Below are 23,867 nucleotides of genomic sequence, written 5' to 3' on the forward strand. Positions count from 1 at the left end.
CCCCATCTGGTTCAGCAGGGGTCCAATGTTGCCCTTGCTTTTCCTCCGGCTCCCCACATATCTGAAAAAGGACTTTTTATTGTCCTTGATGCTCGAAGCTAGTTGGAGTTCAGTTGCATATATCTGTTTTCAAACTCTCTCAGAGTCTGCATGTCATATATACTTCTCAACAGTTTACTGATGCACTGTATCAGTATATTGTTAAAATCTATTAAGTGGAAATTTTCATATCACTGGTGTTTGGAGGAATCTATAACAGTCTGATCCTATAATCTATACTTGAATACTGTTTTTAAGCAAGTCAAAAAGACAATATAAATATGATATCAAAGTGTAAATGAGTTACTATATCATAAACATCTGGATGATAGACAAACATGGGACTACTATACTGGATCAGTTGTTAAAATGCTATATGATCAGCTATAATGGATCTCCTTGACTTGGAAGAATATTCTGAAAAAATCCCAGGCATGTGATGCATGTATTTCATGCCATGTTTAGGTTTTTCTAGCCTCATAAGGCTAGCACCTTTTACACAACACTTTAAAATGTAGAATTATCCCATTTGAACTGTTGCCTGTCACAAAACAGACAATTGTTACAAGACCTGCAGCTCCTGGATTTTTATTTTTAACCAAGTTGTTCCATTTGGTTGTTTCTTCTGGAGATGACAGTTACAGAAGAGCTAAAGATCAAACCTCTAAAAGGAAGTGCAGGATTGCTTTTCTGTAAATATTACAATGATTAGACTGTAAACAGTGTTACAACCGGTGTGTTATAAGTCATGTTCTTTGAAGGGCACTGTGAATAAAGCCAGCAAAAACACAAGGCTTAACTCAGAACGCAACACTCCGATTTGAATAACAGCATTTTTGTTTGGATCAATTCCTTAGACAAATTGTAGTAACTGTCCTCCTTCAATACTGAGAAAAAGGCCACCTGTGAACCAAGCTGTGGGTGAAAAGCGAAAATCCGAGAGAAGAGTTCGGTTTCAGGAGCCAGAAGAGATCCATGAACATGGTATGTTTAAGATACTAAAACAGCACAGACTCTCCCAAGAGTAGCATTATCTTTCAAATTCTTAAACCATGCCTACCCAGAAAATATACAGTTTCTGGCAGTGATACTCTCAGGCATGCTCTGCTATTCTTTGCAAGCTCCTTCTGAAACTAGAAGCAATGTAGATGCATCCACGTGGTGTTTCAGGCACGCTAATTAGCACCACTGTCACAACTATTAATTAGCTTGACTACAGCACCAAGTGGATGTAGCTATACTCCTTCCAACTTAGAAAGCAGCTGCTGTGCAGGTGCGACCTTACTATTCCTCTCATCTTTCCATATCAGTCTTCAGCAGGATCTGTTAGCAGTATGCTTTGGGATCTCAGTGTCAAGCAGAACAATACTTTGGAACAGAGAGCGCCACTCAGTTCTCAGCAGAAGTAGTGCTAATCCATTTTTCCTTGGGAGCAAATTAGACCCAAGCACAAATTGGAGCAGCTAACTCTGACCCCCTGAAGTCATCTAGAGCAGTGTTTCTCAACCCAAAAGTGGCCCCAAAGTGAGTTGCGAGAATATACAAAAGGGTCACGAATAAACTTTATAAATGGATCAACACACTTTAAAAATGGATTCTCCTTTAAAAAAGAAAATGAGGGAAACTGTGGCTTTTCCTCTGTAAACTGGCCGAGCTTCAGCCTGGAAGGCCCTGCTTGGGAGCCCCTCCCCACCCCACCCCACACACTGGGGGCCTGGGGCCAGGGGGTGGGAGGCAACGGGTCAGGAGTGAAGGGCATTTTTAGCCATCGATGCTTATAAATGGGTCCTGGTACAAGAAAGGTTCAGAACCACTGTTAGAGAACATTTGAATGACCTGGGTTTGACAGAGCACAGTGCAACCTGGATGCCACTTTCTAGCCCAGCCTCATCCAGCTTACCCACTACATGGAGGAGAGAGGGAAGGGAACTCCTTTAGGCTAGGTGTAAGTGCATTTTTTGTCTTTCTGCACAAAGGAGACTTAATCTGAGCTGGCAAGCTGTCGCTTTGTCTCCTTATCCCTACAGACTAGCATGCACACTGGTTATCCTGTGTACCTCACACCTCAATAGATGTCTCTGACTTTGATGTACTACCCTACTAATGTACATTACAGGACACTTGAGCATTCAGTGAGATGAAGGTATAACAAATAATTAACATTTGTATAAATCATCAATTCCTGTTCTGTCTGTACAGAAACTGGAAATACGGAGAAGGTATAGTTGCAATACAGGCAGACAGGGTTCTTTGGGTAGATGTGCTATCTTTTATTAGAGCAACTAAACAGTTGGAAAAATTGTTCTTTGCAAGCTTTCGGGCACAAACACCCTTCTTCAGGCATAAGGAGAGTCTTAAAACTCAGAAGGGGCCCAATCGGGGCCCAATTTTTCCTCTCATTTACAAGTAATCTTCAGTGATGAGCAAGTGAGAAGAAAATTGGGCCCACTTTGTTTAGCTCACGTGAAAAATTCACAGCTTTTCACATCCAAGCCTATTATTAATATTCTTTATTACAAACAGCCTGTGATTAAGGTTTCCTTGCTGTTTGTCCATACAGCACTGTTAAAATAATTCAGTTAGAGGTTGGTAAGAGAAAGCTTGTTGGCACCACTGACATTTTTCCATTCTCTGTACTTTTCCTCCTGGATTGTGCTAGCAGTACATTTGCCAAACATACTTTGTTCCAGGACGTTGCTAGATGATGTATCTATATAACAACAACACTTGTTTTTAAACTTAAATTCTTTCCCCAGCCTGCTGGTCTATCTCATTTTCATTCTAGAAATTATTCAAATAAGGAGTTTCTTTTCTGTCAGAATCCAAAAATCCTTTTCCCGTTGCAAACCAGACAGTCATAGGACCTTAAATTCTATGCAATCATTGTGTGTTTTCTATTTCATCCTGAAATGCTTCTACGTTTCCACACACGCAATTTTTAAGCAGCCCATTTCACTCAGTGGGCCAGAGCCTCGTCTGGCATGGCTCCAAAGTTAGAAGGGCTATCTGAGGATATGGTCCAATCTCTGCAACACAGTTGTGCAAATGGACAATTTCAAAATACAGCCAGGCTTCCTATCTTGTTTGCCATTTCATTCTGCTACCCTGAGGAGGCCTTTCTTAGCATGTAAGAACATTTTCATTCTATTTTCTAGGTATTTCCTGCTGTGAGTACATGGTTGGTAAGTTGAAGCTCTGCATTTTAACTGTGAGTCATCCATGGCACTAACCTGAGATTGCTTTGCTGCTGCTGGGACTAATTGCGCAAATACACTCTATGAATCGGCATTATTACACACCATCAGTAGGGCTGTTTTTCCCCCCTGCATATGAAACATGAGTCATGAGGGATCCTGCTTCAGTTCTTAAACAACACATCAAGTTAGGCAAACAGTGGAAACAAGAATTAAATCCAATGAACTTTTATTAATATATTTTAGGGCAACAAAGTAGGCGCAGGTTTTTCATTAAAATAAGAAAGCCAAGTAGCTGAAGCAAAATGGTAGTTCAGTCTGCTGTTGCTCACACATGTTGAATCTGCAATTTTTTGATAAATGGGAGTAGTGGAAATCATTTGTTTTTTCCGTTTTGTCTGTAAAGCAACCATGAATCTAACTGCAATTAATAAGAATACATTATGATGGTCCCAACCATACTCAGGGTCTTCTTTTACCAACCATCGTTTACATACACAGTAAGAGAGACCCCGCACTAAAAGACATGGAACCCCTGAAAGACACACTGGGAAATTTGGTCATCACACTGGACGACAAAGCTAACCTATTTAATGACTTCTTTGCCTCCATTTTCCTGAGCAGGGACCAGATCAGGCCCCCCCCCGGCCCCCATCAAGCCCCAGGGGAGGTGCACCTAGGCCAAGGGTCAGGGAGAATCTAGTCAGGGAACTTCTGGAGGGCCTGGATGTATTTAAATCAGCTGGTCTTGACGATCTCCACCCCCGAGTGCTGAGGGAGCTAGCAGAGGTCACTGCGGGACCCCGGCACAGCTTTACGAGCACTTGTGGTGCTCTGGTGTGGTGCCAGAGGACTGGAAGAGGGCCAATGTGGTTCCCATCTTCAAAAAAGGGAGGAAGCAGGAAACTATAGGCCAGTTAGTCTTACCTCGATCCTGGGTAAGCTTTTTGAGAGAATTATCCTGGCACATGTCCACGAGGGGCCAGCAGGAGAGATTATGCTTAGGGGCAACCAACACGGGTTCATTAGAGGCAGGTCCTGTCTGACCAACCTGGTGGCCTTCTATGATCAGTTCACCAAATCCTTAGATGCAGGGGTAGCAGTGGACGTAGTCTTCCTGGACTTTCGGAAGGCCTTCAACACTCCCACCTCGTTCTTATTAAAAAACTGGGAGACCGTGGTGTCAACACCTACACAGTCAAATGGGTCCCCAACTGACTGGAGGGCTGCACTCAGGGAGTGGTGGTGGATGGATCATTTTTGACCTGGAGGGATGTGGGCAGTGGGGTCCCCCAGAGCTCGATCCTTGGGTCTGCACTGTTCAACATCTTCATCAGTGACTTGGATGAGGGTGTAAAAAGCACCCTGTTCAAATTTGCTGATGACACTAAGATGTGGGGTGATGTGGACACGCTAGAAGGAAGGAATAGGCTGCAATCGGACCTAGACAGATTACAGGGGTGGGCAGATGAGAATAGGATGGGATTCAACACTGACAAGTACAAGGTGCTGCACCTGGGGAGGAAGAACCAGCACCAGACCTACAGGCTGGGGAACTCCCTTCTAATCAGTGCAGAGGCAGAAAAGGATCTTGGAGTCATCATTGACTCCAAGATGAACATGGGCCGGCAGAGTACGGATGCAGTCAGGAATCATACAATCAATGAGTTGGAAGGGACCTAGACAGATCATCTAATCCTACCCCATGCCATGGGCAGGAAGGAGCACTGCGTGTAGCAGGGGTCATAAGACCCCAGCCAGGTGCCTATCCAGTCTCCTCTTGTAGATTTCCAGGGAAGGTGAGAGCACCACCTCTCTGGAAGGCCAACCACACATTGCCATGCATCCACAGATGCATCTCAAGCAGGTCCAAGGAGGTGATCCTCCCCCTCTATGCAGCACTGGTCAGGCCACAGCTGGAGTACTGCGTCCAGTTCTGGGCACCGCACTTCAGGAGGGATGTGGACAGCATGGAGAGGGTCCAGAGGAGGCCACTCACATGATCGGGGGCAGCAGGACAGGCCCTACGAGGAGAGGCTATGGGACCTAAACCTGTTCAGCCTCCACAAGACAAAGCTGAGGAGGGATCTAGTGGCCTGTTACAAACTCATCCGAGGGGACCAGCAGGCATTGTCCCTGTTCCCCTAAGCACTGCCAGGAGTGACCAGGAATAACGGTCACAAGCTGGCAGAGGGTAAATTCAGATTAGATATCAGGAGGTGCGACTTCATGGTCAGGGCGGCTAGGATCTGGAACCAACTTCCAAGAGAAGTGGTGCTGGCTCCTACCCTGGGGATCTTTAAGAAGAGGCTAGACAATCACCTTGCTGGGGTCGTTTGACCCCAGTACTCTTTCCTGCCATGGCAGGGGTCAGACTTGATGATCTGCTCAGGTCCCTTTCGACCCTACGTCTAACTATGAAACTATGAAACTTCCAGTCAACATAGACAAGAGAGACCGGGAATGGAGCCACAGACAGCTGTTAAGCTCCATCTTCTCAATTGTTCTTGTTTGCCCATAGACCACATGGGAAAGCCATGTCAGAACTAGATTTCCTGAGTCCAGGTAACAGAGCAGCCTTCTGCTAGCCACCAGATTCAACATGTGTAAGCAACAGCAGAGCAAACCACCAATTTGCTTTAGCTACTTGGCTTTCGTATCTTAATGAAAAACCTGCACCTACTTTGTTGCCCTAAAATATATTAATATAAGCTACCAGGCTAGGAGCAGAATGTAAAATTTCTAACAAGAGGCAAGGAGTTTTAAGAGTGATATCTTTTATTGGACCAACTGTATAGCTGGAAGACATCTTAGACAAGTTTTTAAGGACCAGGTACCCCTCCTCAGGTCCCTGTCGAAGATCTTTCTCAACTAGTCAGTTGGTACTCTACAAGATATCACTCAAAAAAAATCTTTGCTTCTTGCATATTTCTTGGACCATCACAGCTACAATATCACTCCAACACTTGTTTGTAACATGTCATTTAGCCAGTGATTTATTCCTTTTTTTTTTGTGTCCAGATGGTAAAAGGGTATGCTGAGTTTTAGGAATGTGAACATACCTGAGCCTTAAAATAGTTTAAATAAATCTCAATTTTTTTGATCTGTCTGTCTTTTCCAATAGATAAGTGGCATATTTTCCGCAGAAGAAAGTCTAAAAGTAATGTCTTATACACAGATGTTATATAAAAAAAACCAACAACACCCCCCCCCCGAAATCTTTGTAATAAAAGTTGCTCAAAACTCAACGGCATTTGTGCAAAGTAGATTTTCCTACTATTTTATCCTTTTTCAAGAGTTCATTTATATACCAGAAAATACAGTATATCTGGGCACTGTGGTTCATCTGTGCTTCAGGCTATTTTTCCTGCTCATTAATTAAAACTTTATAATCGTGGAGTGGGGACTTTCAACATGAACAGAGGATAACGAATATCCACATTTTTGTCTGAAATGTAACCCCCCCACAGACACACACACACACACACACACACACACACACACACACACACACACACACACACACACACACACAGCGTTCTTACGGAGTCTTCTTCAGGCATAAGACACTGTAAATTGGCGGTCGGGGGAAAGGGGAGGGCTGTTAGGGATTTCAAAAAAGAGTGAATAAAAAGGGATGAAGTCAGCAAAGAAATACACTCCCCCAAATGCTTCAGTATGATGAAAATGGCACTGCCTTTTTACTGAAGTGTGTCACCCAATCAAGAGCCAGAGACAATACCATCTGATTCAGGAAACCAATGGTATGGTTGAACTATTGGAGTCTGAATAGCAGATAGCTGTGGAGGGAAGAACTGGTGAGCAATCCACAGGATAAAATGTGTCCACATAAACCATTTGTAGAATAATTCCAAATAACTAACAAATTTATAAAAATCAAAGTCTGTTCACAGATAATTTGCAAGCAGAAAGAAGGGCTACATTCAAATGAATAAATTATTTGCCACAAATAATTCACCCAGCTCTATTACAGAACATTGATTTGGCTTCTGGTTAGCTTTAAAATGACTGGCTATTAGCACTCCACCTTCTCCCGGCACACTTTTTGATACATTATTATGTGTTTGTTGCTTGGTTTTATGGCTTTTACCTTCCTCTGTGTATAGCTGTATGACAGCTTAATTGACTGTTCCATATTCCAGGGCTAGTAATAGAAGCTAATTTAAATATGTTACAGCTAATGTTGGTCCTTTACCCATAACAATGCACACCACATTTTTATCTTTTTATTGATTATGTGTGTATGGCAAGCAAATAGTTGCACTCTGTAGTGGGGTGTTTTTATGCAGGCATGAATTGGGTTTTTATATAGCACATTTCATGCTCATAGTGCTTTATGAAATAATACAGACGGTGCAGTGACCATGTACTCAAGGACCTTATGCTTGGAGACATATTTTCCCATTCAGGGAAAAGGAAGAATGAGTTTGTGACTAGAGCACAAGACAAAGGGGTGGGAGAGTTGAGTTGTTTCACAGGCTTCCTGTGTGAGCTCCAGACAAGTTGCTGAGGGTAGATGGTCCCAGCCCTTTCTCCGCTGTACAGGGAAGGAGCTGTGTGGACCAGATGTGGTTATAGAAAGATATGAGCAAGGCTGCCAAGGCCTGCAGATTTGCTCTCTGTGCTGGGACAAATTCAACCAAGCTGGAGGCTTCAGTTGGGCACGACTACACATGCCCCTGGCTAGAGCAAGTACTAAGTGACTGCACAGTACCCACCGGTACTGCACAGTCCTGGCGACACACAGGTCATTTCCGACCCTACTGTGCAGTAGCGAAGAGCTATTGTGCAGTATTTATTGTTACTGCGCGGTAGTGGGGGCATCACAATTAGTGCAATAGCAATGAGCTACGGCGATGTAGCGCCTTGTGTAGACGTGCTGAGTAAGCAACAAACTCTGGCTTCTGCTGCAGGAGTGACAGAACGTCTTTGCTGAATACAAGCTTTAAGGCAAAAATAATGGCATTAAAGCCCTGCTGCCTCACTCTCATGCTCTGTGATACTTAGCTTGTGACTCCAGCTGCAGTGAGGAGAGCAGAGGATACTTGTCTGCCTTTCCCTAGTAATGGGGACAAGGGGGGACGGGGCTGGCAATAGAGAACCACCTTCACAAGCAGAATATATGGCTGGGCAAAGAGACTCCAGGAAAAAGTTTAAACTAACTTCCTCCCTTCCCAGAGCAGGGGGGAGAGCCCTGCGGCAGCACAACTGTGCTTCACTCCTGACTCAGAAGAGATGGTCAAATTGGAGTCTAGCCCTATCTAAGTCTCTCTTCCCTTGCCTGTGTAATAAGATTAACTCTTCTCTGCCTTACTAGGGTGCAGGGTGTCTCCGTCTGTACAGCTGCACACTGGCAAACACTGTACGGATAAAGCCATCATCATCCTTAAATTCAGGATAGCTGCACCAACCTACTTTTGCATGCAGGATCTGGCCCATCATATTAACCCCCGTGATCCCACCTCACAAAACGGAGCAGTAATACCGCTCTGGTTTTAATTCGTTCAAACAACTGCTCATGGCTTCATTTCTAGCTTTTACCACCAAAACCCTTTCCCCACATCTGCCCATCCCTGCACTCGGCAGTACCAGTGCAGCAGCCGGCAGAATGTACGCTTCCTTTGCAGACTGTTATGCTGTTCTCTACTTGCAACAAGGTGTATGAGCCCATAAAAACTTCTGCAGAACGAGAAACATCCTAAAGCCCCCATCTTCTCGGTATCTTCAGAAGCTAGGGTATCCGAGACACCAAGGGCCAGATCCTAGCCAATGGTCCAATGCTACCAACCCGTTATAGTGCCAGTTTAACCAGCCAGTAGCAGGCAGGAAGGAGCTATCTCCCTGTGAAACAGGGATGCCGTAATGATTCTAATGCCATGCCTCTCTTATTCGTGGTACCATCAATGTGGTGCTAAGATATACCACGGAAATGCCATGGGTTTGACTAAATGCCTTTATAACCGATAGGACCAAGAGCTGCATGATTGCTTTCTTCACACTAACGTTAGCATTAAAGAACTAGGCTCCTCTGAGAACCCTAACAGCCGAAACAGCAAGCACCATTCAAAGCAGAGAGTCAAAGAAAGGCTTCAGGAAAAGTTTCATAGACGTTAAGTTTCAAGTTGACTCTGATTGTGTGGGGTCCTGACAGAAAAACAACGCAGATGTAGGCAGAAAGCCATAGGGCCATGGAACAACCATTAAAAGTGTGGACATCAAGAGAAAGCCAAGTATTTCTAAAAGAAATGTAGTATCCCTGTTTGATTCCCACTGCATTCACGGAAAGGGGTTGTTGGTACGCAAACAGCAATGCTGCAGGGTAAAACCTGGCTCCACTAACAATCCTCTAATGGAGCAACCTGCAGGACCCTGAAAATGGATCGATCACTTGGGTTAAAAGAGGGGGATGATTCAATTTTAAATCTAACTTTCCGTTTGGCCCAGTTATTTCTACCCAGCCCTCTGAGAACACTGCAGTGGAGTTGCTCAGATCAAATAGAAAGCAGGACATCATTCCTTGGATTATAAAAACAAGGGAAAATATTTACAGCATATGCCCTGTAAGTGCAAACAGAGGCCGTTCCAAGGGGGTTAATTTATTTAACCCCAAGAGACAGGTGAGAATCACCGAAGCTCTGTAAATTTGACTCTCAGATGCTAGGCCCCTTCTTCTCATTAGCAGGGCCCACAATGAGCCAGTGTTACAAGGAAAAAGCAAGTCATCTGGTGCCCGCCTCTCTCTCTATGGAATGTCTGCAAGCATTAAATAATTAGCAGTGATTGCTTAATATTCTCTAGTATTTAACTGAGTGTTTTGCTTAAAACTACAAAAAAAAATAATTGCCGCAAGGAAATTTGAGAACATGCATTAGCTCTGGTAATCCTGTTCTTACTGTATATAATTAAATCCTTTTAATGTGCCATTAGGGCACATCTTTTATAGTCATTCAGTATCTTCTGCAGGGGGGTGTGACTCACTGCCACAGAGCCGATGCAGAAAGAAGTTCTCAGAACCAAAGCACCGACTAACCTGCTGCTCCCAGAAAACCAGAGCAAAGCCAGCAGTGGGAGGTCAAATTTGGGAGAGGGTTAAAATGGCACTAAAATAATCCCATTCTCTTCTCTCTTCTCAATCTTTTTCAGTCCATGACAGTTCATCCACTGGTTTGCCTACGTTCCTGTGGCTTTTGCTCTGTATCACACTCATCCTGGCTGTGAGTCTGTACTACAGCAGCGTGAAGCAAAATTTCAAAGTCATGGAAGAATTTCAATCCCAGCTCGTTATCATCTTTCTTCAGATAAGACATGTTGCTCTGAAATGCTGGACGTGGTTTATGAGGCAATAACTGTGTCTGTTGTTGGTGTAGCCTGACACAAAGATCCTCTTGGATAGCATCTAAACATGTATTGCTGTGAAAGGTTCAAAGCCCACTCCAGCCAGACATCAGAGAATGCATTAGTCTTCCCCTGGAAGAATAATAAACCTGCCCTTGTTGTGCACTTTCCTATTCCCATAGACAATTGCTTTCCTTTTCTTTTATTATTTTTATTGTGTGAGTTATGGTAGTATCCAGGGGTCCAAACCAAAAACAGGTCTCTGTTGGCCTACTTGGTATATAAACTAAAGAGAGAAGAAACAAAAACACAGAGGGTTTAATTGATATGTCCAGGGTCTTACTGCCCAGCAGGGGCAGGAGTTGTACCTACATGGCATGTCAGGGCCTTAATCACAAGACCCACCTCTTCCCCGCCCCCCCATCAACTCACCTTTATGTGGATTTTGGAGAAGTTGAAGCAAAGCTGAATGACTGAGCCAATGCCACTCTTTTGGCTGAAGGCTCGACAAGCCCATCTATTTAAACACATGTACAATCAGTGCAAATAAAACCTTGGCAGATGACTCATTCCCCTTCATGCTGCCTGCTACATGGACAAAAGACATCTCTCGGAAATGTTACACTTGACTCATGGGTGTGAAAGAGAGCATGGAAACTCATTTAAACAGTAAATTGTGATTTGCCTAATATCATACATAATAGAATTGAATCCCAGGTTAATTATCAAGTCAGTAGTTTTATCCTGTGAGTTTGATTCAGTCCATAAATCTCAGGAGCCGAGTTTACAAGGTTTATGACATCACCAAACATCTTCAATTTATTTCCAGCTTGTATCTAGTCAAAGATCATGCATTTAGTCCACACCTGTTTAATTGCAGTTTAAGGCCTTACCTCATTCAATTATTGACAGTTTAGGGAGGTAGATGGTATCTTTGTGGCCTCTATTACCATACCATACAAAGTATATCTCTGAAGGGAATTATTTCAGGGCTGCTGCTGCAATAAATATGGACCTCCCCTTTTGTGCATGTCCATGCGGACCCCAGCATTTGGAGGGTGACTTCCAAGAAAGGAAAACCAAACAAGTTGTGTCCATGAACAACAGCTTTCCATGGACTTCAATTTTCTGTAAACATAAATATCCACATTGCCAGCTTTTTCTTCCCTTAATTTTGTGTCAAGTAAAGTTAAAGGAGCAAGTCTGACAAAGTACATGCTTATATTTAGAAAGATAAAGATGATCTGAGAGTCTGTAGGAGCGGGGGGGGGAGGGAAATACCCATCCACCCACCCGAGAAGATGGTCAGCAATATTTACAGGATCACAGAGCAGTGTTCTGGTATTGCGATTGGCCTACTTTTAATTTTGGATTGACAAAAATGTCAGCATGGCACTGCAGTGCCACAGCAAATCATTTTCTGAGCAGACCACTGACTGCCCATGAATTAAACGCGAACAAGGAGAGACACCTTTCCTCATAAGGAAGGCATACAGCATCTTAATTGAAATGAGGTCAAACAAATTATTGCGCTCAGATTTAAGCATAGGAAGAAGTGACATAAGGGCTAATTTGATGCTCATCTTAGCCTGTCAGAGGCCTAGAGGCAAAAGCCTCTGAAAAGCCACCAGCACAGGAGTCAGGGAGAAGAATTCAGCCTTGTGATTTTTTATACAAACTGCTCATGTGTCACAGCCTAACAGGATATGCTGTACCACTGTCTCTCCCCCGAGTTTCCTTTTTTAAGCAATAAAGAGAAGAGATTTATAACTTTTGTGTCAATGACTCATTAATACATTTAGGTATTTTCTGAAAAAAATTATGGAGTTGTATTTTAATAAGATAAGTGGGTAAGTACCCATAACCCATAATCCCTCGGACCTCCTGTGTCCTTTCCCTTTCCCCCCCACACTTTTTTTTTTTTTTTTTTGGATCTAGGCCATAATATATGTAAACAGCACATTAAAAATAGGGAGCTCTTTCCAAACAGACAGTTGGTATGCCAAGTGCCAAGGCAGCCTACTGTAGGCAAATAAATACATTCAGTAACATCAATAGTCTTGGAAATGTGACATGCTACCTTATGTCATCCCAATATATTAATGTCATAATTTAGGCTATTCAGAAAACAAGTCAGAAGATTAAGTAAAAATGGCAGCTCCCATACATGGATTGGGAAGGAAAGATAGGAAACGGGTATCAAATCTACATTTAATAGCAAGCCTAAACTGGTCTAAAGTTCTAGGTCAGTGATTTGCAACAGGCCAGAGCCATCTCAGGCAAACAGGACTCCAAAGGCATTGGAATCCTAACCTTGTGAAAAGCTGATATCTTCCTGTTTTCCAGATGAGAAAATTGAGACTCAGAGAATATATGGATCTTCCTGAATTCACCAAAGAAGGCAATGACAGAGCCAGGAATTGAAACCAAAAATCCTGATTTCCAAACCTGTTTCATCTCCACCTAGACCATACTTGCTTTCTGTTCTTGCCCAGCCTCTTTTCGCCTCACACAGAAGTTTATGTCGCATCCATCCTCTCCCACTCTCTCAATCTTTCTCTTTCTTCCCCCAAACACCCATATACCCCATTCCAGCTCATATCCTTTTGAAAACATGCCGCATACACTCACTTACTTGTTCACTTGCTCTTCTCTCTTCCTCATTAGATGTACGTCCTGAGCAGCATTTTTCTTGCTAATGTTAAATAGTTTATTTTGAAAGAAGAGTAACACCTTGGTAGGCACAATTTGGGAAAGTTAAGGTGCCATGCAGTTACATGAAAAAGGCCAGGGTGGGTTATATTCCTTTCGAGTAAAATTGTTTCAAGATTGTAAAAGAAAAATGTGATTTGCTACAAATTGCCAAGACTCTCATCTGTCATACTAATTTAATTCAGGGTGGTCTGCTCCTTTAAAGCCAGAAAACCTGAGGTCAATCAGTTATTGTGGCTAGTAGTCAGGTGTTCCCTATACAAGACTGAAAGATTAGCTAGACGAGAGCAGGATTCTGGCAGAGTATCTTGGAGCAGATGGATTGATGAAAAGGCTCTTTGGAGATTGTTAGATGAACACCTTGCTGGGGTCATTTGACCCAGTACCCTTTCCTGCCATGGCAGGGGGTCAGACTAGATGATCTACTAAGGTCCCTTCCAACCCTAGAAACTATGAAACTATGAGATCAGTATCCTGGGATGGCAATTTTGGGTGCAGAAAGAAGTGCCGCTCCCCGCTGTAACTGAGAACGCTTTGCAGGAAGTGTCAGAATTAGAACGATCCCCCGGACCAAACAGAAGTTCTTTGCTGGTCCCAGGAGCAGGCTGCAGCCACAGCCCCTCCTCTCGCCCAGCCTGTCCCTGTTTCACAGTGGGAGTGGGAAAGACAGCAACGGGAGCTCCATTCTACAGGTTCCCCAGCTGGCTCAGGAGGGTGGGGTGGATGAATTGGAGGCCCCCCCCCCCATCACCTCAAGGGGCTCCAGTGCACCAGGTCCACCCCCCCAGTGGGGGCTGAAACCCCTCCAGACTGAATTCCCTCTGCTCCCTTTCCCCCCCTCCCATTCTGAAAAACAGTTTGAGGCTGGGAGGCAGCACAGACAAGATACAGAAGACACTCTGTTTTGAAATGTCTTCATGCAATGAGGGGTCAGATGTCCACCTGATCGGCCATTTTTGAAGCTGTTTGCAGCCATGTACTTGTGTTAGGTCCCAGCTATAAACTGCTTTCTGTAGCCAGATCAGGTGAAAGTTGTCACTGCTGTCTGTGCTTTTTGTTTTACATTTTGGCTAAGGTCTCGTGAAAAATAAAACCAACCTCTGAAAGAGCCGTGAGTAGGGCCATGACTTCTTCTGGGGATCTGTTTAGCTTGCTGCCTTTTGTGAGAATTTGCTGAGGTTTGCAAGTCATTCTGCCTTGAGTTTTAGGACCTTCCTCCACATGCAGGTAAAGGCGCGATAGGATCTGATGCATGGTCCATACAATTGCACCTCCTGCCATGCCACATATGGAAGCGTGGCTGTGGGAAGCATGCAAGAAGCATGATTGTGGGATTGTGAACCAGATCCCTTCAAGTCTTACTGCCAGTGAGTGTATCAAGCCTTATGGCTATCAAGTAGCAAACTTCCATTCCTGGGAACCCCCTCAGCTGACAGGCTCCCCGCTGCAGGGGCTCACCATGTGCTCCAATGCCTGGGAGCCCCATCAACTGACCCAGGCTCCCAGCTGTTGGGGCACCCACAGGTTCTTCACATCTGGCAGACCAGAGCTGAAGCAGTGTTCCAGCCACGGGGCATCCCCAGAGCTGGGACACTACATCAGTTGTGGTCTCACAGCCCTGGGGCTGCCTGGAGCACCCTCACGGCTGACAGCCCTGTCAGCTGGTGGGACTTCCAGACATGGGGGTATGTGTTGCTGGAGCTGGGAGCCAGCATCAGCTGGGAGCTCCCAGGCTTGGGTGGTGCACATGAGGCCCTGCAGCTGGGAGCTCCAATCATCTGATGGGCTCCCAGCCACAGGAGCCCCTGGCCACATATTCAATTAATGGTGTGATAGAAGGTAGCTACAAAGTTATTACAAACATTTTAGGGAATAACTTTGTTATTTATTCCTCTTTTTATTGTGCCAATAATTGAATACCATGTGGCCAGGTGACTGGTTAATCACATCTTCAGTGTAACATATAGATGGGGCCTCCAAGTCATGCATATATTACCAGCGTGACTAACATGGACCAATATGGGTCTGGAGACAACCTCAGGGTTCCCAATATTTTCACATTATGGAGAAAATGGGTAGTTGGCTTACTGTTTGTTATTGCATGGACTCCAGCTCCCTTCGTCATGAATATTAAACACAACACAATTACAGCAACTGATTACAAGGAAAAAATGCTAGGAAAATATATAAATATTATGACATTGTGGGGTGTCCAAAGGAATTAGGTGACAGCACATTGTCAATGGCTCCAATGAACTTAATCAACTAGAGCCCTGGCACTTCACTGGCAAACATCTCAAAAGAATACTTGGTTTTAATCCTAGTTCCCCAGAGTCTCTCTCATGTGCCACTGGATAAGCTAATGGAGGAGGTGTCACTATTACAGTGCCATTAGCTGTCATCCAGTGCAACTTAGCATTTGGAAAGAGGGATGCTAGCATCAGGTGACTAGATGATTCTCCGGGGACTACCACAAAATCAGCTCACTAGGGTTCAGACCCTGGACCTCCTTCACACCCTAGGCCTACTGAATCGGGTACCTATTTAGTGCTTCACAGTGTGCCGAAATTGCAATGCACGTTTTTCCTTTGCTTGCACATTTGTAGGACCCACAAATAATAATTGGCACACAAGGACCGCAGGTTGGCTGGGGACAGTGGATGAATCCTGGAGCAGTAGTGTCAGGGTATATGTGATGTTGCTCTTTTCAACCATAGCCTCGCCCTCAACTGCTCGGAAGGTGCATCTGTCTCAGCAATGATCCTAAGGTGAATATTCTTCTTAGCTGAAGTGAATATAGGTAGAAGACCAGATCATGAGTTTTGCAAAGGCCTCGAAAAAGTATGCAGCAGTAGCAACAATCTCTGTATAGACCAGGTTGGCCAGCGTGAGTGACCAATATGTTTTCAACACTGCAGGCTCCTAATAAACACAAAGTGGAGCACTTCTGAAGTAGACGGGGAATTCAAATAGTGAAAAAACAGAAATATTAGGATATCTCGACTGAGTTCAAGGACTTGGGGAGTTAAAAATGAGGACTTTATATAAAAATTAAATTCCAAAAGGCAGGCATGAACAACATTGATTTTTCAAAGAATTTATTTGTATATAGAACTAAATCATAAAAGCCCAATGCACTTTCCAGCATAAAGCATTCAATAGAAAACATGTTAATTCAATATCTATTATACTACAATATTTTACTTATACTGAGCCCAATCCTGCTCCCCTCACAACCAGTGCCAGTTTTGCCACTGGTTTTACTGGGAGAAGAATCAGGCCTATTATATTCATTTTACCAATTGTTTACAAAGCATTATATTAAAACGATAGTAACCATGATCTTCCACATGTAAGAAAATGACTTCCTTTCAAGACTGTATAAAACAACAACAATAAAGCTTATTCAGACTCGGTGATTCTGTGAAGTGCATGCAATCTCTCTCCCAGATCAACAGTTATTAAAAATCACAACAGATAATACAAAGCATGAATGCTAATATTTAAAAATTTTTGGGATATATCATCAGCTGGTATAAAATGGTATAGCCCCAAGAAAAGAGGAGCTAATCCATAAACACCAGCAAAGGATCTGACCCACTCTTGCTTTTAGAGTTAAAAATGGTAATATTTTGTCTCAAATCATCAATTTAGCAGGACAGCCTTAGCACGATTAAATAACGTTAATCTACATTTTCAAAGGGGTTTTCTTTCTAAATTGATACAAGAGAAAGGCCATAGCTCACAACTGTATAAATCACAAGACAATATATTTAGAAGAGGCTCAAATTCATTCAGGCTCTGCATTAGACATAAGCAATAAAAATACAGTTTAAATCTTTGCAGGCAGTATCACACTAAAGACTGATCCTTTAAGTCTACAATCAGTTTGTTAATGTTCTGCTCATAATGGCAAATTTACAGTGATTTGGCAAAACTCTCTGTTTTACTCCATAAATCAACAGCTATATGATGTTCAGGGGCCAGCCAGACATTATTTCTTAGTATACTTTGAATTGCCAAAGTTAAAGGCACAGCTTTCAGAGACTATCAGTGACAGAGGTTTCAGTTTGCTCACTCAAAAAAGTGCTATTTCCATGAGTTTTACTATGTCCACGCTCAGCATACCTGCTAATGAATCATCAAAGCTATGTGCAGATGAGTGCACTCTTCAAAAAGGTTCATTCACCCTTCGATATGTAAAGCTTTTGGATTTGGATCTGCAGTGACCACAAGGACAAAGCTAAGCCTGAAGTGAATGCCGGTTTATCTACAGAGAACTGGAAACTTCATCTGAATCTGAATGTTCAGATTCCTCATGTGAAACAGGCTAACAATTTTCTTTGCTATTAGTTTTTATTTTGACTTAGTGGATGCTGCACTCTCTATTGCCCCTTACCAGGTCCTGTCTCAAATAGAAAGAGATACAAGAAATAAGGCTTAATCGGCTCAATGTCAATAAAACCCTCTGTAAGGTTTGCAGGAATGTTTTTAAAGATGAAATGAGCCAGGCGAAGGAGATGTCAGTGCTATCGTTTTTTTAAATAAGCCTGCAGAAACCTTTTATCACAGTGCGGTAGATCACAATATATTGATTTCTATACCGCACGGTTTGGGCTGGGAAACAAAGCATTCGCTTGGTTCATACATTATTTGAGTAAGACCAGTAAAAGCATGCTGGGGGCAAATCTTCACTGTTTCTTAACATCCTCAAGGTACCTTCAGAATCGATACCCCAAACCTTCTGGATTTTCTATCCTCCTAAAACGGGTTGATTTTGCAATGCCATGCTTCTGCAGTGGTTGTGAACTCTACTAAAGTCATTTTTACATGGCTGCTGCACAGCAGGAGCTGTCTGAAGTCATTTGCAAAAGGATTTTGTTAAATTATGATCTTGATACAACAAGAAAAGCAATTCTTGGCTTTGGGGATTTGATCATGAATCATCAAAGTCAACATTTAACACTTTTTAACAGTGAGGGTTAAAACCACTGTAAAAGCTTAACTAGAGACATGGTTAATATGCCATCACTTGGACTCTTTAAATCAAGACCTGATGTCTTAGTAAAAGATATACCCCATTTCAACCACAAATTATTGGACTTGTTCATGTTCATATACACAGTAGGGAAAAATAATTTCTTCCATGGCAGGAATTACTGGGTGAAGTTATAGGGACAGTATTACAGAAGAGATCATGACAGACAATTCAGAGAGATTCCTTTTGCCTTAAAAATCTGTGGGTCTAATAGTCCACTAACCTAACTTAATTGATAACACTGAAGAAATGCCAGTGGTACGTCCTATGCATGAGATTTTTCTACCCATGACTTCAGTGGACTTGTACGAAAGTGAAACAAGGACAGAGATAAAATTTTCAGAAGAGCCTAAGGGTCAGAGAAGCAGAGGTAAGCAAAAATATTTAATGAAAAATAAACCTTGCTCAGAAAATACAGTTCTGGCTATCCAAAAACTATTCATAAATGTGAGTCAAATTGCCACATCCTTTCCTCAGCTGACCAAAAAAAGGGGGAAAATGGGGGCTAGATGGTCTGGGCCAGCTGTGGGGGCAACCCAACATCCCAGTGATTAGAGCACTCATGTAGGACATAGGAGACCTAAGTTCAATTACCTCCGCTGCTCATGAACCCATATTTAGCACCACAGAGAAGACTGCCCTTATCTTCTTAGTAGAGAGCATTCTGGGCATGCCTTTCCCCAAAAAACAGCCCTCCAAAATTGGGGCACACGACTTAAGTGGAAAGGCTATTGTTCTTCACTGAAATAGAACCATGGAGGAAGAGAAGTATGGTGACACTGTGCTGAAAGATGACTTCCAGCTTCTCTATTGGGCACAAAGTAGGAGGGGTGGAGTCCAGTGTTAACTCTTTCACAGCCACTCTCAAAATCAGCAAGTTCGTTGGTTGAGCAGCCAAATAAGCAGTCAAAAATGACTGCCAATTTGAACACAGCTACGAAAGGGTTAACACTTCACTCCATCCCTCTTGCTTGCTGTCCCAGGATGAACCTGGTAGCAGTCACGTAGCACTTTCATGAAAAAGACAGTTCTAAGCCATGACTCTAGAAAAGTCTTTTTTCCTACATTCTGCCTTTCAAAACCAAAGGGCATGCTTTATTTGGGGGCATGTGGTAGGTGAGAAAAAAAATGCTGCTTTACACTGTCTAACAGCTTCAACAAAAGGGACAGAAGAGGAACCAGCTTCCGGATCCTCTATAGCCAGGTGGTTAGGGCAATTTCCTGGTCGGTCATGGATATGGTCCGAATCCCCCCATACCAGGGAAGGCACTGGAACTAAGTCTCCAACATCCTGGGTCATTGTTCTACCCATGGTTCAGGTGAATAAAACATTATGTTCTTTCATTTTCAAAGAAACACTCAAAACTTTTAAATTTGGCTTGGGCCAAAACAAAGGTGCGTTTTTACCCTTCCTGTTCAAAAACTAGACCAACAAACTCAATTTGCCATCTCTGAAACTCAAGCTACCTTTGAAAATGGAACCTAGGCTTCTAAGTCACTTAGGTGCTTTCAATAATGGAAAACCCAAGTTGCTTTAGACAACTATGAGAGGTAGAAAAGTACAGAAATCAGTGTACATACATTCACATGGATCCGTCTATACACTTACATCCTTTTCCTTAACAAATACAACTAAAAGCTTCACTTAACAGAATTCTGTGATAATAAATTATGTGGATATGTTGTTTAACATCTCAGACACCATGACAAAGGTTCTGAAAGAGTTAAAAAGCTGCCTGATCCTTCTCGGCTAGAAACACAGTGTTAGGAAGAGCAGCAATTGATTATGGTCTGGTCACTTTAAGAAAAATGCAAATGTTTGAGATATACCCAAACCCATGTCTGTCAAGACTAAAAGACAATGCAGGAAAGGCTCTTTCTTTCTAGCAAAGAAAGAATAGGAAAGAAATGTAGGCAATCATGGACAGAAATAATTTTAATACCAGAGTCCTAAGTTGGTTAGCTACAGGAGCATTTTCTCACTGCCTGCAAGAGTAAAAACCGGATGTCTTTAAGCTGGTCTTCTTGGCCAGAGCACATGTATGAAAAGGGCACTATTTGCCCCCCTCCCCCTGGGTCCTAGAGAGGTTACAACTAAAGCAGTCTCCAGAGCCTTTCCTTGAAAAGCAAACATGCTAATTAGAGCAAACTGAGCATTTGCATCAGCAAAGGTTATGGATTGGTCCTAGATGCAGATTTACTCTCAAGATCCAGCTATGAACTTTCCCAGGAATGCAACAGTATTTGCACGCAGGGCTTTGATTAGGAAGAAGAAACAAAAGTTCACCAAAATCCCAAGACAAACCTCCATAAAAGAACATCATTTTGACCACTCTGTATGATCAGCCAAACTCTTGCTGCTATCAAGACGCAGGAGACCCCAGTCAGGCAGCAGTAACGTTTATATAGGGAGTTGGGATGTTGGCACGGGAGGAGGTAAATGATAAACAATGCATTTGCTTACGCACCAGATTCACCACAGAGTACAGGATCTGCATTCCCTGGTTTGCACTGCATAGATGGCAGATCACTCTGGTTTTGAGGTCTCTCCTTTTATATTGTACTTTTCAGAAAACAGCTATGTGGACATATGGGTTTAAAGATGATGCAGAAAATCAATTTTTAGCATGGTGGCAGCTGGTTATTAATTTTTTGCATCCCAAAAATCAGCAGAGGCTAACTGCTAGCAGCCACACTGGGAAATGTGTAAACTAAGGGAGTGTGAAGCTGCCAGAATTTCTGAGAGCTGAAATTCAGTACAGGCTCCATATACCTGGAAGTCTAGACCTGGATTCTTTGCGCGCCCTATTTTCCCTACTTAAATCAACGGGACTTCAAGTGCACAAAAATACAGGATCAGGCCCCGACTCAAAGCCCACGGAAGGTGGTGGAAAACCTTTGCTTGACTTCAGCAGGTTTTGGAGTATGCTATAAATGAGCCATCTCCACAGGAAGAAAACAAGTACATTCAAAAAGGTCTTGATGGCCAAAGCTCCACATAATTAGTCTTTAGAGACTGTCCAGATTAGTCATCAATTTCAGTTAATTAGCAGCAGAGCCCCTGACCTTGCAACCAAACATCTAATCATATGACTGTGAAGGGCATGTGACAAGCAAAGTGACCCTGTATTCAAATGGATTCAGTATAACTTTAAACAGAAAGGGCCAGTATCTCAGGTGATGTAAATCAGCATAAGTCTGCAGACTTGAATGAATCTACAACAGTTTACATCAGAAAAGATCTGGCTTGAGATTCTGTCATCAGATCAGCTAACATGAATAAGTGTTCCAATGGGCTCTCCCCTCTCGATTGTTACCAATCTGCAATCATATTCAAAATAAATCTTTCTTCAATAACTTACATTATTTTTTCTCTACAACTGATTTACTATTATTTACAAAAACCTGCCACTTGTTTTGAGCTGAAATCTCACGATTTGCGCTAGACAGTTCTAGTGATTTTTGGCAATTGAAGGGTTAGGCTTTTAAGAAATCATTTGAACTAGCTGACTCCAGTGTGTCTCCATTTTGTATTAGCATTAGTTACTTAGCTACATCAAAAAGTCAATAGACAGCTAGGAGTCAAAATACATTTATATTACATTAGATAGATAAGGGTCCTGGGGAAATCTGATATCTTTTATTAGACCAACTATTTTAGTTCATCTAATAAAGGATATCAGATTTACCCAAAGAACCTTATCTGCCTCTGTCCCTAGATCAACTGACTCTACATTACATTAGGAACTTTGTTCAAAAGGAATGTAGGATTCTTGTGTTTCGACCTAAAACAGATGTAATACAACAAAACAAAGTAACGTGTCTTCTTCTTGTAATTCCCTTTAACTATATATTACTGTCTTTTATAAATCATAAAATCCCTGTACAAGTGAAGACAGACAACTGTTCTTATCACTGAAGCTGTGGGAATAACACATAGAGATATCAAGTGAGAAAAAAGCGCAGAAAATTAAGGCTACCCAACAACTAATATGACATGCAATTTAATGATATTTTACACCCATCTCATATTATAACCATGGGCATTGACCTAACAGTCCATTTTGCACAGCACACATTTATATGTATATACGTGTATGTATATGATACATATGTATAAACAACATCTCTGTTACTAAACAGCTTCATAAAGGCATGCTAAGATAAGCCTTCCCCATTTGTTACTTACATATTTCTCTAAGGAATTAATTTGTAGCATCCTCAAAATCATGATGCACCCCTCAATGTCCAAAGCATGCCTGTGATGCCAGGGGAAATCCACAAGCCAAACACGGCTGGTTCTTTGGATATTTAAGGGATAAGAATTCACAAGCCTTGATGCTCTTTTAAAAGTGCACTGTTCCAAATTATTTTCCCTTTGTTCTCTTTTAAGGAAACTACAATATTTTTGCTATTTTTGAGCTAGGTCAGATTTTTCTAGCCATGATTTCTCAACACAGAAAAATCAATAGTGCCAAAGAGTGAAGCGGAAAAGGGCAAGGGTGAAAGCTACAGCATCTGGAATGTATGATTTGGTAGATTTCTTGTGCATCAATACACTGTTGCTATTGTAGAGGGATGCAACAGAATAGTGACTATTTGCATTTTCATAAATAAAGTTTCATATAAACTCTATCATGCTACTATCAACCATTTTACATAGGCCAACTTGTGGCCCTTGAGTTTGATTTTAACTATAATGACTATATCATCAATATAAAAGCAATCCGCATTCTTAACTAGTCTATTCTAGTATATACACACTTCTGGTATCTCTTATGGGCAGTAACAGTAGAAATCTAGGGAAGCAATGGCAAAAACCCCTTATCACACTCCAAAAAGGAAAAAAGAAGATTTTTATTTCTGTTACATTTACTGTATAACCTAGCTAACAGCTGGGCTCTCCAGCATAGTTTTGGAGAATGCAAATTAGATATGCCTCTGGATTATCAAAGACATCTGGTGTATAATATGGCATTATTATCAAAGTCCACTCAATACTGATCGGCAGTTTATATAATAAAAACAGAGTGTAGAATGCTGTGATACCAATCCCAAAAAATCAAATTGCCATTCTGACACAGGGACATGTTTACAGTCTTGGCCCTCACCTGAGCAGACCTATTTTGGCTTGGATACTTCAGATTTAGATTATGAGCTGGCATGGAGTTTTTTCACTGGCTGCAATTAGTCATAAGTGCAAAGAAAAAACTATTTGCCCCCCTCCCCCTGGGTCCTAGAGAGGTTACAACTAAACTATTTGTGACAATCTGGATGAAAACTTCCCCTTCCTTTAGACTGGCTTGTCTAATTTGATGGCTTCTAAACTCTGCCCTCTGTCTTCTTGGTATGAAGCATTATGTAAAGGTGGTCAAAGAAAGGGAAATGAACAATGTAGAAGTGAATTTGTTGCTGGGTCCAGAGCAGAGCTTCAGCATCTTTATTTCTTGACAAGCTAGCTTAAAACTCAATATTTGGCTCAATGAGCCACGTGTTGAAACTCAAGGGCAATGGAAAGAGAGGATAAT

General features: G+C 42.3%; 1 protein-coding gene across 1 annotated transcript in view; it reads left to right on the forward strand.

Moving 5' to 3' along the window:
* Positions 1-11,857, forward strand: part of CUNH14orf180 (chromosome unknown C14orf180 homolog) — a 17,603-nt gene extending 5,746 nt beyond the window's left edge. The window contains exons 3-5 of the mRNA XM_019550793.1: positions 897-1,023; positions 3,195-3,221; positions 10,398-11,857. Of these exons, the coding sequence (XP_019406338.1) occupies positions 897-1,023; positions 3,195-3,221; positions 10,398-10,600 (357 nt within the window). The 3' untranslated portion in view covers positions 10,601-11,857. The remainder of the gene's footprint in view (positions 1-896; positions 1,024-3,194; positions 3,222-10,397) is intronic.
* The last annotated feature ends 12,010 nt before the right edge of the window (positions 11,858-23,867 follow it).

This window comes from Crocodylus porosus, unplaced genomic scaffold (genome assembly GCF_001723895.1).
Source record: "Crocodylus porosus isolate Cpor-Errol unplaced genomic scaffold, CroPor_comp1, whole genome shotgun sequence".
NCBI classification, from domain to species: domain Eukaryota; kingdom Metazoa; phylum Chordata; order Crocodylia; family Crocodylidae; genus Crocodylus; species Crocodylus porosus.